At 33.0% G+C, this 17500-nt stretch overlaps 2 protein-coding genes across 6 annotated transcripts in view; one reads left to right on the top strand and one right to left on the bottom strand.

Moving 5' to 3' along the window:
• LOC111429464 (protein kinase C and casein kinase substrate in neurons protein Synd) overlaps positions 1 to 16822 on the top strand; it is a 38541-nt gene extending 21719 nt beyond the window's left edge. The window contains exons 1-10 of one of the 5 annotated variants that reach the window (XM_071200704.1): positions 3273 to 3412; positions 3490 to 3877; positions 9245 to 9433; positions 9498 to 9509; positions 9703 to 9929; positions 10006 to 10126; positions 10445 to 10549; positions 15910 to 16046; positions 16099 to 16250; positions 16304 to 16822. In XM_071200704.1, coding sequence (XP_071056805.1) covers positions 3342 to 3412; positions 3490 to 3877; positions 9245 to 9433; positions 9498 to 9509; positions 9703 to 9929; positions 10006 to 10126; positions 10445 to 10549; positions 15910 to 16046; positions 16099 to 16250; positions 16304 to 16416 — 1515 coding nt within the window. In that variant the 5' untranslated portion in view covers positions 3273 to 3341 and the 3' untranslated portion in view covers positions 16417 to 16822. Of the gene's footprint in view, positions 1 to 3272; positions 3413 to 3489; positions 3878 to 9244; positions 9434 to 9497; positions 9510 to 9702; positions 9930 to 10005; positions 10127 to 10444; positions 10550 to 15909; positions 16047 to 16098; positions 16251 to 16303 lie in introns of those variants that run through there. The other 4 variants (XM_071200705.1, XM_023065380.2, XM_071200706.1 and 1 more) reach the window with 4 other exon arrangements.
• Positions 16823 to 16836: 14 nt separating this feature from the next.
• Positions 16837 to 17500, bottom strand: LOC111429496 (thioredoxin-like protein Dim1). Its single transcript, XM_023065428.2, has 3 exons — positions 17356 to 17500; positions 17156 to 17292; positions 16837 to 17104 (listed from the first exon to the last, which is right to left on the bottom strand). Exons 1-3 carry the CDS (start codon positions 17431 to 17433, stop codon positions 16891 to 16893), a joined length of 429 nt encoding a protein of 142 aa, XP_022921196.1. The 5' UTR covers positions 17434 to 17500; the 3' UTR covers positions 16837 to 16890.

Raw genomic sequence — 17500 nt, 5'->3', positions numbered from 1 at the left:
AATATTCGCTTGTAGTGTATACTAGGAGTTCCTTAAGGTACCGTTCACAGCCCAGTAAGGTGTTGTTGACAGATCTAAAGTACACAATAGATATGTACTTTAGATCTATCAACAACGAAAACTACCACTGTTGCAACATATGCTAATTACACCGCAATATAGGTAACGCAATATCTGCTTCTAGAAATCTACAATGTAATATAAACATAACTGAGAAGTTGATGAAAACGTGGACAAAACGAGGCAAAAATGATCTTAATCTTGCTTTCCTGCATCTTAATGGACTCCTCAAATGGAAAATTTTCTCCAAACGCAAGCAACTAGGTATAATGTTGAGTAAAATGTATTGAATCACTGACGGTGGTACTATCGTTTTCACATGTCATTCACGGTTTTATCTACTTGGTTCTACCCGGAGCAAGTAAAGTTCCTTTCGCATCTCTGTTTATGGTGCATGTGAAGACAGTAGTACCAGGCCATCTTCAAATGGCAAAACATTGCTGTAAAAACCCAACCTGAAATCAGTGTGGACATACAGTATTCAGCTATAGAGTACTAGTAGTTCTTCGAACATAGCAATCCTCCAGCGTTTTCAGAACAAAGTTCAGCGAGCCATCGTCACCGCGCTTTTCTACGATTCCAATAGCACTATTCAACGTGACATCCTACTACTTCCAGCTTATGGTACAGGGAAGCTAGTAGATAGTTCGAAAGAATCAACATATCCTTAGTGTTAGAAAGAAGTATTAGGAGAACATTTTGATTTTTAAACAAAAGGATTGAGGTGTATTAATTTGGTTGAAAATGTGATACACATCAGTTTGTTCTAGCTACTAAGATGGCTTCTGGACTACACAGCTTGCCGACGGCGTGGTCAGTTCTTACTGACCGAGTCATTGTAATTGATTCAGATCCTAAATTATTTTGATGTTTGGCGGAATTATATTGATCGTTGTGGTCATTACCAAGTATGAAGAAAACTTACAAATTGAGAGAGGTATTGCAACTGGCTCGTACTGCAGGACTTGCCGTAATTAAAGAAAGGTCAAATCTGAATTGAAAGACCTTGGTTATGGCCTTCAAGTTGATTCCGAAAAGATGAGGTACCTCGATCTAGATATATTAGCAAGGTTCGACGTATTCTGGGGATGATGTAATATTGGAAGATCGTACCTACTGCCTAACTGAAGCAATATAAGCAGTTTGAATGTAATGGGGTCATACACGATTTTTTTTTTATTATATTTTCTGAAAGTTTATATAAAAATATAGTTACCGTTATTTTTTTTTTTATATTTTCGAACAAAGACATTGTTAAAAAAATTATTGAAAATTTATATACCCATTTGCGCTTTTAAAATTCCCGCGTTGATGACGTACGATTCTCACTTTTGCGTTCCCTGCTCCCCGCTCAAATGCGAGAAAGAGATGAACGTCATTTAGGTTGTATTGAAAAGAGATAGAGTGTTTGTAGGTTATGTTTATTATGTTTTGTTCATGGATGTAATAGAGACACTGTATTACATCCATGGTTTTATTTTGACACTGTCACACCGCAAGCGCTATCTAACGGACAATTTAACTTGTTTTAGGCAGTGCGGTTCCTACGTCACAGAAAAGCCGCGAAATTATTTCGTTTGAATATTTGCTATTTTTCACTTCAAATTATGCAAAATATAAAATTGATCCAAATATTTCTTTTACTTTGTGTTCATGCATATACTTGCATATATCGTTTGACATAAAAATTTTCTCTAAATTTAATAAGTGTGTATGACCCCATTCAAATTGCGAGAAGGCGTATATCTGGCCATTACACCCAATCTTGTTTGATTCAATTTCGCTCACTCATTTGTACTCCAAACTCATCATTTTCACAGTTTGCAGAAAACCTAGAAACTTTGAAAGATGTGTGACGGCTAATTCATACTGCAAGACTTGTCGTAAGTAGAGAAAGGTGTCAGACCTGAATTGAAAGACTTTGGTTGTGGCCTTCAAGTTGATCCCGCAAAGATGAGGGTAAAAATGAGGTAACTCGATCTAGATTTATTAACAAAGTTCGACGTGTTCTGGAAATGATGCGGTATCAGAAGATCGTGCCTCAATATTCAAGTCACCCTACTTACTGCCAAACTGAAGAAAAATAAGCAGTTTGAATGTAGTTCAGAATGCGAAGAGGCATTTAATTACAGCGAAGCAAAGGTGGTCATTACATTCAATTTTGTGCGTTTAGATTTCGATCACTTCTTTGTATTCCAAACTCATGGATTGTGTTATGATATCTCTATCTTTAAAATATTAGTAGAAAGACGTGTCATCTGGTCCTCATGTAGAATTATGAATTTGAAGTATTATGTTAAAGAGGGAGTTGGTTTCAAACGTGTTTAGCGAAGAACCCAGAACAAAAGCATTTTGCTGGGTTGAAAGAAGATTATTTTATTTATAATATATGGTGCAACATTATAAAGCAGCAAAATCTGTAGCAGATAAAATAATCAATGCATTTCAGTAAAACTTTTCGGTTTTCAAAAGTTATTTAAAGTGAAAAACATCAATTAAAAAAAGAATGCAACCGGGAGATGAAATCATAACAACTTATGTAAACGAATCGTATACACAATACGTTTGTTGTTTTTAGCAAATGTCATTGCACTATAAGTCCAGATACAAAACTGTTACATAGCAAAATGACTTAATATAAAACGTGACCTTTCAAGCATTAAATTTTACACAATTTATTTTTTTAACTTTTAATTTAATTAACCAATTGCGCATGACAGTAAGCCGTATTTAAATTTATTCCAATCCAATTTATTTTATCAACGAGTGGAAACCCTATAAAAGCGTGAAACGCATATTAGCTTTTTTATACGAATTTTATTTACTCAAAATTGAGTTTAAAAGTTTGCTCAACGCATTTTCACCTCACGCCATTTTTTAATTTTATTAATACAAAAAGTTATCTTAAACGCCAGCAATAAATGACGACAATCATCTCAAATTGTTGTAAACAGATAAATTAAACGGGAGATAGCGGAAGATAAGAAACTTTATATAATTCAATTGTGTTAAACGATTATTATCGTTGTTATCTTTTCAAAACACCTCGTATATCGCCCGTTTAGAAATAATTGAAATGAAAGCCGTTGTGACAATGTTAAATGGTATTTTATGTGTTCATCATTATGTTAAAACAATTAGATTTTATACGCAAGAATTTTTTAATTTCAAAGCTATGTGTGTCATAATTAAGAAATGTTGACATTTACTTCAAAATTTTTGTCTAAACATCTAAAATAACTCAAAAAAAAATTAATAAAAAGTTATATTAAATCAAAAAAATGTCTATTTTTAAACATTTCATCCAAGAAACGCTCCATATCCGCGTTGCTCATGGTCCAGGAACCTGCGCGTAATCAAATTTCCAAAACTTTTCATATTTTTAATTTTTTTTAATGAAATAATTTAATTATTTGTATTTTATTTTAGGTCAAAAGTAGATCAGACTGCGACAATGTCGCACCACAGCGATGATAACATGTTAATAGCTACGAGCGATTCATTTTGGGAGCCGGGAAATTATAAAAGAACGACTAAACGGATTGAAGACGGATATAGACTGAGTAACGATTTGATTACATTAATTCAAGAACGGGCAGAAATAGAAAAGAATTATGCGAAAAGTTTGAAGGCGTGGAGTAAGAAATGGAACGATATTATTGAAAAAGGACCTGAATACGGAACTACAGAGGCAGCTTGGAAAGGAATTTTGGGAGAAGCCGATCGGCGATATGATGTTCATACGAAAATAAGGGACAATTTGATTAATGATGTTACAAGTAAAATTAAATTATGGCAAAAGGATAATTATCATAAGGTAAGAAATTGTAGGAAATATAAAAAATGTGGGTTTCCTAAGACTTTTAATGGTTTTATAAGAATGCAATTAAGTTGATTACGAACCATTCGCAGTTTTTCTCTTTCTTTAATTACGTTTAATAATAGTAATCATTTCGCTTAGATGAACTCATCGACATAACAACTAATTTTTAACCCTTTGAATATACAAAATAACATATATTGTTTATTACTAATGCATTTGATGTTATACATGATATCTGATTCCTTCTTCATTCTTTGTAGCACTTCAATGTTCGTCATGCGAGCTCTCCATGGTATTTTGAGCATTCGTATCTACAGCCACATCTCAAAGGCGTCTAGTTTTTTAGTTGTGGCTTCTGTTAAAGTCCAGATTTCCATGCTGTATAATGGCGTGTAAAAAACAGTATCTTAGCTGTCTTCCTTTTGTTTCGAGGGATATGATGTGACTTGAAAATTTTGCTCATTTTATTGAAAACTGCCTTCGTTTTTCCTATACGTCATTTTATTTCTTGTGCATTGCTCCATTGCTCATTTATTATAGTTCCCAGGTAATACGGAGATGAGTCCCATTGATATATTCTTTGATGATTATCATTCGTTTTGTTTTTTGGACATTTATATTAAGTCCATATTCCTGGCTGAAGTGTTTGATTCGATCTACTAACTAATTGGTAATCCCTCTATGTTACTTGCCATCACCATATCATTTATTCTGACTACGTTCAAGAGGATACCCTCATTTACTCCTTGAAATTCTTAAAGATTCTTTGTGAATACATATTGAATATTAACGACGAGCGAATACAGCATTGACTAACTTAACGCAATATCTTCATTTTCTCTATTTGTCATCCAAGTTGGCATTTGAATGTTGATCATCTTTAGATGATGAACTCACTTGGTCGCTTTTTCGTAATCTATTAGACACACATATAAATCATAGTTTACATCTCTACATCTTTAGATTAGGACTTCTTGTACCGACTGCGTTTATGAACCAGAATTTACTATTTGATATCTGTTATCATAAACAACATTTTAACTCTTTGCGTCAAGCAAGTAGCACTAAACACATATTGAAGTTGTTTCATATAAGTTGTGTATTCAAATCTTGTGTTCCTTTCATATATACCAATATACATTTGAAATAGACATTTGAAATTAATGAATTAATGACAGCAAATTAATGAAAAGTGGAACCTTGAAGATTCAGTGGTATTTGCAATTTCTGTACTTTTTAAAATGCAACATTCCATCTCCTATTGATACGCTTTGACAAAAGTTTTAGTGTCTAATGTGCAGAGCAGCCATCGCATTGAAACAAGCTGCTTTCTCGCACATCAACAAGTCTCCTTACATCTTCAAAAATCGTGGTAGTTCTCACTCAAAAAAATTTCGATATTAGTCGCGTACTAAATTTCACTGCGACATTCACGAGCCCGGCGAGAGTTTTCGTCTCCGTTGTTCATAAATGTTGATTCATCAGAAAACAGATCAGCAAAATAGCTTTGACTTATTCATATATGCCTAAACTGCTTATTGATAAAACGTTAGTCGGTTTTGGAAGTCATCCGAACATTGACTTTGATATATGATATAGGATATAAGTGAGATTTGTGCAACTTCATGTCACACTCAATTCTCAATTATTGTCCTTGATTGACGCAAACATTAGCTGCAAGATTTCTTTTAAATATAAAGGCCCATTAAGTAGTTTATTTATAAAATTCGAATTTGTTGAGTCTGCAGTAGTGAGAAGATGTTCCTAGATGATATTTTTTTCTATACCAATTTGGTAAAAGTTTCGATAATCTGTTGTCTGTGAAATAAGATAAGCTTTTATAATCCCAATACGTGATTTATTTATTTTTGTACTACTCATAGAAATTGTGCTGCGCTACATATACAATACATAAATTTTCGATAACCTCGACCGCGTTCTTTCCATTTTTTATTAAGTAGTGTCTCCTAATTTAAAATACTTTTTTTTAATTGTTTTGTGAATGTATTGATGTCACTGAGCTAAACTTTCAGTACTCGATGCTTTTAATTGACCTTTGCTCCTAAAAGACGCATTAAACTAAATCGAGATTGCTTTTATGACACTTTGTGTGTGATGCTGCTCACTCCTTTTTCATTTGTAAATTGCTGTTTTAAATTTGTAGGTTTGGTCAGCAAGAATTCCATTCCTGAACGCTATGCGCGTCACAAATTTTTATTTAATCAAATAATAAAAATTAATCAATATTTAATTGTGAGATGTCCATAATATATCATATATCCATTGTGAACCATTTAAAAAAATAAAATTAGCCGTCATTAGCGGAGACTGTATATACATATCAATCTTATGTTTCTTCGTTGCTTCTATCACTAGTCATGTAAAGAAACAAATGTTCTCTATGAAAGGTTCCTTTTTTTCTTGATTGTAAGTTCGCTCTAAACTTCCTCATTCTCGTCTTCCGAAATGGATCGTGTTAGGTGGGGAAATCAACGCATCCCTTCCCGTATAGATATGCTTAATTATTTCTTTGAAGTACTAACATTTCCTTTAATATTGGCAAACTAGCACCAACAGCATTCTATGAGTTGTAAATGTAACACTAATATATTTATATGACTACTTTCCTCATCGCTCATTTGCGGGTTCATTTTCATGCCGTACCTTATGCTTAAACTCATGGTTTACAACTTCCTCGTTACATCCAATCGTCAACATTTGCAGCAAGATGTTTGGCTTAAGAAATATTCCACAGTAGGTCTAAAACTGGGCTTTATGGTACTCCAGAGTTTGTTATCTATATTGTTCAGTATTTCTGTTTATTTCTTATGTTTCTCCATTATAGATTGTCACTGATAGAAACTTTGTATGAAATGAAACAAGGAAATATTGGATCGTCTCTCCTTCGCAACTGAGATATTAATTTTCCCAAATGATTTTTCTTTTAACCAATAATGACATAGCTACTAACTTTCCCTTTCCTCTATAATACTTCTACTTCTTTTGAGGTTCTACAGCCGAAGTCGGGCCTTGGCCTCCCTTAACCTTTGCCTCTACTTCCCCCTGTCCGATAAATAAATTAAACAAAAAACTTTCAAAATGTCATGGCCTTCTAATAAAAATACATACGGTTTCCTGCAATTCTTGCATGTTTTGATAGATTTCCCAATACGAGAGTAACTACAATAAATAGGTATAGGAATGTTTATAGATAATTTGTAGAGAATTAAATTCCCTTTCTGATAGGCTAAAAAAATATGGGGCATTCCATTTAACATTTTAGACTTTCTCGCCATTGAATATGGAGAAACAGTAATTCAATTTTTGACCAGCCTGTATCAGATACTCCAATACAACAAATAACAATATATTTGATAGCATCTGAAGAGTAATCGTGCCAATATAGATCTTTTTTGAATGAACGTTGGCTGAGATATGGAGTTTTAAAGAGCATGTTGAAATTTATCAAAAAAAGGTTGAAACCAAAATAGCTCGAAAACAAAAAACGCTAGGTACCAATAACTTTTATCAAAGTCAACCTATTTTTTTACGTACAATTAAAGGGTGTAATAAAAACTATGGCATTCCATTTAAAATAACGAAGTTATGGTCTAGTTCCGGTAGACCGGAAGTGGCGGCCATCTTGAAAATATTTTAGATCGAAATGATGCTACCAAAATTTCAAAACTACGAATAGTGGAACCTAAAAAGTTCTAACGAACCAGTTACGTGAGATACCCTAATTAATCCACCCCCAATTGACCCATAACACATAAATTGCTATCCAAATTCCATGTATAATAAAGTTCGTCATTCTAAACTCGAACATACATGGGATCTCTATGGGAAATCGCTAACGGAGTATAACTTGGCACTCGAAAAGCCAAAAGAAAAACCTCTAAAGAAAGTTCTGACGAACCAGTTACGTGAGACACCTGTATATAAATGATATAAAGATGATATATTTTAAAAACTGATATATCTCACTGTTGTACCTCATCCTCCACACGTTCTGGTCACGAACTTGTTCTTTTAGTATTGCATTCTGAACATTCGTCTTTTGCGTTCTTGCTTTCTTACGTTCCAAAAACATATTTCACGTTCAATAGCATAGGTCTATTTCGGAGAATCCATCCTTCGTTCGGAGACAATCGTTTGGGTTCTCTAACTGGTATAATTTTTACAGTAGCGGGTAGTTCACCTATCCCATTTTCGGAAGACCATTTCTTCCGCTCTCATTAGTCATGACCTGCTTTCTCTTGGGGATGATTTCCACAGTCTTCCGTAGGGTTGCTTAGGTATCCAGGGACCATCACTTTGGAGGTGAGAGTCAGAATTGGGTAGAATTGGGGAGCTGCAGCCTCTTATAATCGCTTCAAAAGGTATTTATAATTTTTCATTTAGGAGACTTATTTTTTTATAAACAGCTGGATCTTCACTCTGTTTTTGTGAGAACCTATTAACATTAACTAGTCTTACTTTCATGTCTTCAGAACATTTTTTCATTGTCAAAACTTGCCCAACAAGAAATCTCTTGGTTAAATATCTGGCGCGTGTGTCTAAAATAACTTATCTTGCGAAATTTTTGCCAAAAATGCTAGGAAAATGTAATTGGTTTTCTCATCGATTGTGTCACAGGTTTAGATATCCATCACGCCTTTGTAATCTTGTAGGCATCAGCTATCTTTAATTTTCCTTTACTTAGAAAATATAGATACACTCTGCTGTCACTTCGGGCCACCATTCCACTTAATTAATTATTTTTTTTTATTTAATTGTCCATGAGTTAGTAATGTTAAGTTAAAATTTCAATTAATTCAGAAATTTGTTCACAAAATTGCAAGTCTCCTTTATTGTTTTTTTAATAAAAATAATAAACACTCCTTAAACATACTTTAAACACGATCTGTGCATTAAAAATAAAATTGAATATGTAAGAGGCAATTAAAACCAGCATGACCAGAGTTCTAGATATTTTGGTTGTATTCGAAGTAAAATCTAATGTATTTAGGTCATACTTTAAACAGATAATTTAATCTAGATCATAAATTAATAAACATTAAATTTTTTAAACCTTTTTCGATAAAACAAACACCCAATAATTTTAAATCACGTGAATACTTTAAAGAGTTACGCAAAGAAACTTTTTGCGTCTTTTTATGCTATCGTAAATAAACAAAACCATTCATTCTGTTGTCATGAATCACAAATAACAATGAAATGCAAATTATTTTCGGTGTTACAATCGTTATTTATAGAAGAAACGAAGCGTTACGTATTCGATGATTTTTTATGATTTGGTTAAAAAGAAAATCAAAAATTCAATTTTTTTTTATGCATTTTTTTTTTCGTTATTTTTAGAGTATGATGCAAATTAAGGAACGAAAAGATATGGAAGATTCGTTTAAAAAGGCTCAAAAACCTTGGGTAAAATATCTACAGAAAGTAGATAAAGCTAAAAGCGATTATCACACCGCTTGTAAAACCGAAAAGTCCGCGACGAATCAAGAAAGGAATGCAACTGGAGATAGCTCAATATCTCAAGATCAGGTAAAACTTTTAAAAATAACTCATTTATTGTTTTATTTAACATTTTTAAAATTTTTTAAAATAGCGTATAACCTTGGTGAGTGTCTATTAACCAACTAAAACCTGCTTTTCTTATCAGTTGTTGTCAAGAAATAGGTAGCTTTCCTGGTATGCTAAATATTTTTTAAAATGTATTATTAATTCTTTTTTTTTAATATGTTTGTTACAATTATTATATTTTCCAACTTATTTTTAATCATACTTTTTTTTGTGGTTCGTTTATTTATTAGGTGAAAAAAATGGCAGATAGAGTACAAAAGACAAAGGAAGAAGTGCAAAAGAATCGCGACAAATACAATCAAGCCCTTCAAGAAATCAACAGCTATAATCCCAAGTACATGGAAGATATGACGGTTGTATTCGATAAGTGCCAAGAAATCGAAGCTCAGAGACTGTCCTTTATTAAGGAAACTTTATTCGACATTCATAAGCATTTAAATATTTCACAGGATCCAGTGTAAATATTATTATTATTTTTTTTATTTTTTTGATAAAACGAATAAAAATTGATTGATTTTTTGGCTTTGATTTAGGTTGCCACAAATTTACGAAGAACTTTACCACACCATTAACAATGCTGATCATGAAAAAGACTTGAAATGGTGGAGTAATAACCACGGGGTGAATATGGCAATGAATTGGCCACAATTTGAGGTAAGAAATGTGATTGATCTGATAATGAAAGATAAAAAGCTTGATCAATTTATTAACCGACCCCTCTGTAGAAAAATTTAACCCTTTATAGTAGACTATAAAAAAATGAGATCACATCTAATAGACGAATTTATTATCCAAGTTAACTTCACAAGGAAATGTATATACAGGATGATTCATAAAGTACTCTTTCTCAAATAATTATTTTGCCTAAATACAAATGTTAAAAGCATAGTGCTATAAAGGGTTAAAAAGCATGATTTGATTTTTTTATGTGTGTTTCTCTTGCATGTACCCCCTCAATAAAAACAAATTTAGGAGTACACAGAGGAATTCAGAGACATTGCAAAGGGCAAATCAAAGGATTCTGGAACGGCTGGAATCATGCTGATCAATCAAAGACCAGTAGGAGAAGAATTGCATGTATGCTTGTTAATTTATTTTAATTATTATAAAAATACTAGATGTGACTTCCCATCTTGATGTTAAAAACATATTTAATGTATCAAGGCGAGAAAGCTTAACGATTGTACTCTAAATGTATGTGATATAACATCAAAACTTGACACTTAGTGTGTTGATTGAATTAGACGTTTGATGGTTATACCACAGTGTGTTTGGCCGTTTAGGGATTAATATCAAAGCAACCGTGCTGCTGAGCCAATTAAGGGCACGTGAGTATTTAAAGAAAGCTTTCCCGTCGCGATACATACTGAATATTTTGTATTTTTTTTTGAAGTCGTTCAATTATATTCAAATCAAAACATATTTTGATTCACGTATGATGCTGCAGAGAACAATTAAAGCTAACTGATCACATAATCCCATCTACTCTGCCATTTAATAATCAATAAGAATAAAAATTAACACTGAACTTACAAATTAGAAGTGCAGATGCAATGATTTTAAGTCCTTGAGCATTTTTTTTTGTTTCCAATAATAATTTGTTCCGATAAATAAGCTCCTATTTTCGTATCTTTTGCATTGATAGTATTAGATAGCCATAATAAATCAAATTTTTCGGTTAAATTTCAATGATAGGAGTATATCATATCATGTTAATATACAGTATTTTATTTTTTACCCCCGTTCATCGATAAACTCGATAATAGTAACGATTTCAAAAAAAAAATTTTTAAACCAATTTGTTTGGCCTGAAAACAGGATGTTTCTATATATCACTGTTTTACGAGTGTGGTCTATCTTCGCTATAAAGTAAAAACAAAATCATATAAATAAATGTCTCAAATGAATTTCTACCAAGATATTGAGCAATGTCTGAATGTATTGTCTGAAGTTGTTTGGGTTAGTACGACTCTCTAATGTAGCTTTAGCAAAGTTACCCAATGTCCCCATGTTTCCTCTAGCTGAAGTGTAACAATCTTCAATTCCTGCCATTTGCAGTAATTTCTTGGGAACGGGAGCCGAAACAATTCAACAATACAACCACATATTTCTATTACTTTACAGGGTATTTTGTGGGGCTTATCAACCTTGTTTCCCTAGTAATCTAATCTTACAGGGACAAATAGCTGTAGTAACTTCCTTGCCGCACTTGACCACCAGCCCAATATGACCTTCTGTTGACTAGCACGGGTTTGTTTCTGGCGTTTACGGGCATAATTTTTAATACCTCGTCTTTTGAATAGGTACCAATGAGGAAAACACTTTTCATGTGCACAATTTTCGTGTCCATAATTTTTCTCGGTCGGTAAACACTATAGCTTCCACTTGATAATGATTATGAAGGAATGTTACGACTATAAACGCCATGTTGTCTTGGATCAATTTTATATTTAATAGCAAATAACAAAACTCTCATCGGTAGCACGTTGACATACCAGCAGGAAGTTCATTTTTTCCTAAGGAGTTGTTAAAGATTAAATATTACAGAAAAGCTCTGCGACTATCAGAAGCTACGACCTAAATACTTGGCTTCAATACTCGATTCAATATGCTACATAGAGATTTTATAAAACACGTTCAACAAGATATTTAGCTCTATCTGATACAATGAAAAAGGCAAATAAATAATTCAATCTTCACACTCTTCAACTTCCTATCTGATCTTATATTTTCTTTACATTTACGAGATTTCTGGTATAACACCACAGACTTTCTAGAAGTAAGTTCTGAAGGTCGGTTGGAGCCTTAGTTCCTCGTAATTTGCTGCAATTCGTCAGAGTTACCTGAATATATACATTATTTATCAATATCGACATTATCCACATAAATACAACACAATCAAAACAGAGAAAAACATTGCTAGTTCTTTAAAATAAACTATCATCTTTACAACTGTTGAATTATTCAAATTTCATTCCTTACACTATCGAGTCCGCGAAAATAACAAATGCGGTCGGCTTAGAACAAGAAATAAAGAGAAGAATCGGAATTAGTAAGGATGTTTTGGAGGGACTGGTTAAAATCTGGAAAGACCACCAGTATTTCCTCTTCCAATATATGGCTCAGAATTGAATCATAAATGCTGCACCCCAAAGAAGGATTGAAAATACGCGATAATGAAAGATTACTATCAACAATCCAGCATCGCATATTAAATTCTTCGGTCATGTAATATAAAAGGACGGCATGGAAAAACTTATGATACAGCTTCTCCTGTAGGTTGATGGTGGATCTCCCGGTACATGGAGGTTGATGGCAAAAGGTCAAGAGAGATCACCGGTGAGATATGTAGACCAAGTAAAGGATCTGGTACAGATGTCAGTTTGCCATGTAAACGAAAGTTATGCTCACGCTGGGTACCGAAAATGCTGACTGAGGAGCACAACAGCAAACGTTAAGCCAGTTCTTTGACTTTTCTGAGACGAGTTTTTCAGCCAAATTGTCACAGGCGACGAAACATGGGTGGCTTACGTTATATCAGAATCAAAGCAGCAATCCATAGAATGGCGGAATTCAACATAACCCAAGAGAGTGAAGTTCAAGCAAACAATTTCAGCCAAGAAAATCATGTGTACTGTTTTTTGGGACAGAAAGGAGATATTGCTTGCGAAATTTTTGTCTCGTGATGACACAATAAACTCTGCGACTTATTCTGAGACCTTAAAACAACTGCATCATGCAATCCAAAACAAAAGACGGGCCATACTGAGTAAGGGAGTTGTGTTGCTTCATGACAATGCCCGTCCACACATGGCCTATCGAACTCAAGATCTGATTGGGTCAGTCACTGGCTGGGAACAATTTGTTAAGTTATTATTATTGTTAAGAAAAGTGTACTGATTTTATTTTTATTTAGAAACGGTCCTCACTTAAAAAGACGCCTCATAGCTTCTTGCGGAAATAGCAACCTTATTAGCAAACCACGACGATTTTCAGAGCCAAAGGGGAACAATATTTTAAAACCAACAACATCGAAGAGCCGATCACGTCTCAATCTATTATACAACTTCACAACCACCGTTTTAAGACAATGATCTTCCTCCAACACCCGTTCGTGTGGCACTCGATGGAAATCAATACTGGTTCAATACTCTCCCCATCAAGTAACCAGTTTACTTTTTAAGAGAGACATTCTCTGAAGTGATACTTTCCATGAGAGTAAGTTGCTCCTATACCTGTGTCATGGCTGTTTAGACATCAAAGACATGATACAAAAATTTGATCAAAAAGCCCTCTTCTCTTGGTTTTACCGCTGCTATGAACGTAATGATTTCGCCTTTTTATGACAGGACAAAAAAATTGAAAAAAAAACACCAAATTGTTTAAAACATAATTTTCGTGGCTTCTTCGCGAATTGTTCAACCAGATTATTAATAAAACCATCAAAGTTCTCAAAAATATGCTTCCTATACACACTCATCATGGCAAGACGACATTCTGCCATACTGTGCTTCTAAGCCAGGTTTTCTTATCCTCAAGCTGTTAAAAGATCGTTCAACAGTATATGTCGTGCAGGGTAAAGTGACCAAAATTATAAAGGCTTTTCTCGTTTCGGGGAAAAAAATTTCGGCATCTTTTATGACATCCACAACACTTAATTCTTTTGAGTCAGGTTTATCTTGCCATAGTTTTTCCATAGTTCGATTTCGTTGTTGATATTTGATAAATTGTAAAATTGGGAAAAGACGTCACCAGCTTCCACGAGGTCTTCAAGGAACATGTCTAACATTTGAGCTGGGTGTAATTTAGATAAGGAAACTGACGGGGTGTTTTCTTCAGAAAAGCGAACTTCAAAAGAATTAATAATCGAGTCTAAGTATGGTATTATTAAAGACCTCCACCAGAATTCTAAGGGGCTTGCTGCTGGGTGGTTGTTCTGATGTTGTTGTCTCTCAACAATACGCGGCACGGACTTCATGTCTTCTCCCAGTCCAAGTTTTTCTGCAACGATAGTCGTCCCTAATAATTCCATTTGTGACGTTTTCTGGACCATTACGGTGGTTTTCTATAAATTCCAAAAGGCGGCTAATGTGCTGGGATGCCTTAACTGCATTCAAAGCTACGGATTGGAGCACGTTTACCACAGGTTCCATCATAGCCGAGTATTTGGCTGTCAAAATATTTGGTATCAATTTGCGTCTCAAAACTGATTCTTGAAAAAATTGTAATAATATCTTTGATGGTACCTTCATGATGGTACCTTTGATAGTACCACACCACCTTTTAAACCGACACATTTGTCCGGATCAAGATCTTCTTCTACCAAAAACTCATCTATTGCTTTTGCAATACATTTCGCATCCAAAGCATCAAGCTTGACCAATTCGAGGAATACTTCTTGAACTTCCTTGATCAAAATATGACATCCCAATCGATAGTTGTTCAGTACTCGAGATGTATATTTATTATTATATATTATTATTAACGTGTTAATTTTATAATTTTTACTTTTTAAACTTTACATTTGCATTCACTTTTGTGTATTACAATAACAATTTGTATTTTGATGTGCCAAAAATGTACGATATGTACGAGGTTTTGAACGCCAAGTTTTTTCTAATGACAACGCTTCTGAAGATGACCCCTGATAAGGTCGAAACATGTAATGGTCCATTTAACATGAGACAAGCCATTATCTCGAAAACGGTTCATTTTACATAAAAATGAACCAAATGAAAGTTATTCTGTGCGAAGGGGGAAACTGGCGATAACATTTTTTGACCTTGACCTTATTTTCAAGGTCAGATAAAGGTCACGAACAATTTTTTAAATTGCACGCTATGTTTTTGATTGCAAAATCTATGGATAAAAGTAAAATAATAATAAAAAATACCGTGTGGTTTTGCCAGTACGACGGCGATTTTTATTCAAATAGTTTTAAATATTGTTTAATATTTTAACTTTGTATAAAACCTTTTTCCTCTTAGATTAACTCTCTGCGTCGTTTTTCATTGTTCCATTTTTTTTTAACTGAATGCATTCAAGTATTTTGCTTGAATTAGTTTCATTTTAGAGAAGGATATCATCAATCAATATGTTAATTTCAGTTAAAACTGGTGAGAATCGCTTAGATATATCAATCAGTTAGCTATTGCCTTGAATTTTACACCAATTCCAAAGGCAAAACCTTTTCAAACCTCCTCAATGTTCTAAGACCTTTAATATTTTACATTCAATGTCTTCAAGAAGAGGAACAAAGACATTTTATTACTTTAATGAATGTTTTTAACATTCAATATCTTGTTAACATATCATTTGAGGCAAATATTTATATGAATTACATTTTTCTTTGTGTTAAATCACATTCTTAAACTAGTGCATCCAATTCTAAGGTTCTAACCTTTGTATTAAATATTTTAATCATTTTCTTTCTTTAGGATTATTCCGTGAATAATAAAGCATCAGTTAAAACGAAATCAACCACGAAGCTAAATACAGATGTTTCACAAAAATCCAGCGAAACGAAAACTTCACCAAAAGTTGAAAGTCCAACAAATCAAGCTTCAATGATAACGTAAAATTTTATTTTCTAAATTTTCTTTTAATCTAATTGATTATTTTTTTAGAAATGGTTCTAACGCAAAAGAAGCCAATCCTTTTGAAGAAGAAGATTGGGAAGAAAGTGACGCTTTGGTTGATAATGGTGAGCCAGGTGTCCCTGTTAAAGCTCTTTACGATTACGAAGGGGCGGAAAATGATGAATTAAGCTTCAAACAAGGTTATTATTTTGTATTGAATTAATTTCTTAGTTACCAATATAAATTTTTTTAGGTGATGTTTTTGAAAAATTAGAAGATGAAGACGAACAAGGTTGGTGTAAAGGACGCAAAGAAGGTCGTGTAGGTCTTTATCCAGCAAATTATGTTGAAGAAGTTAATCATTGATTTTAATTATTAATAAAAAGTTTTAAAAATAAAAAGGAGCTTTGCTCAAAATTTAAAAACAATATGGAGAGGAAATGAAACGAAATATTTAGAAAAACGAAAAAATTAAAAAAGGTTTCTTTTATTTTAGAGTATTGTACAAATGTATTAAGTAGGTATAAGGAACACCAAGATAATTTATGAAATATACCCATTAATATTGGTTATAAAATTGAAAAAGTAGAAGGAAATAGGCCTATTATATGTTTTAGAACATGATATGTATGTATATAAATAAACACATACGAGAAATAGTGGAATAAAAAACCAATAACATTTAAAAAACATACAAGTTAACGTTGATATATGTGTAAATTATTTATAATAGGAGTACTACTTTGATTAAATATTTGTTTCTGTACATAAATGAAGAAATTTCAGTTATTTTAAAACTCGACTTTAATTTAATCCTTATTCTAATACAATTATAATAAATTAATATCTATATTTGGTAGAGTAATCTTTCGGGGAAACCACTAAACCTCGTCCTTTTCTAGCCCCTCGGTAAACAGTTTCAATGATATCAATCATTTCTTGTTTATCCTCCAAAGGCCAATTAATTTTATTGTTATTACCAGTACCCAAATCGATCATAATGTGTTTATTCCGAAAGAAAAACATCACAGTGCATGGATCATACAATTCATACCTAAAAAAAAGGTTTAAAAAAAATCTATCATAACCTCAAAATCATTTTTACATTTTATTAAAATCAGGGACTTCCGTTATATCTACTAAATAAATCACGGCAAAATTCTTCACTTTATCTGCAATACTATAAAGAACTTCATCCATTTTCATACAAGAAGGGTCCCAATCGTGACCAAAACGTATCACCTAACCTCAAAAAAATTGAAATGTAGGTTAAAATTTTAAAACGGATTATAGACGATTACTTACAACAACTCTATCTTCTTCTGATAGTATGGCTTGGTCTACTTGCCAACCATTGTGTAAATGTGCTAACATATACGACATTTTTAAAGGTTTTTATAAAATTATGTTTTAGTTTGTTGTGACAGATAAAAGTTTTGACTTTTGACGT

Source organism: Onthophagus taurus, chromosome 11 (assembly GCF_036711975.1).
Source record: "Onthophagus taurus isolate NC chromosome 11, IU_Otau_3.0, whole genome shotgun sequence".
Taxonomy (NCBI): domain Eukaryota; kingdom Metazoa; phylum Arthropoda; class Insecta; order Coleoptera; family Scarabaeidae; genus Onthophagus; species Onthophagus taurus.
This window is presented reverse-complemented; position numbering and strand designations above follow the sequence as displayed.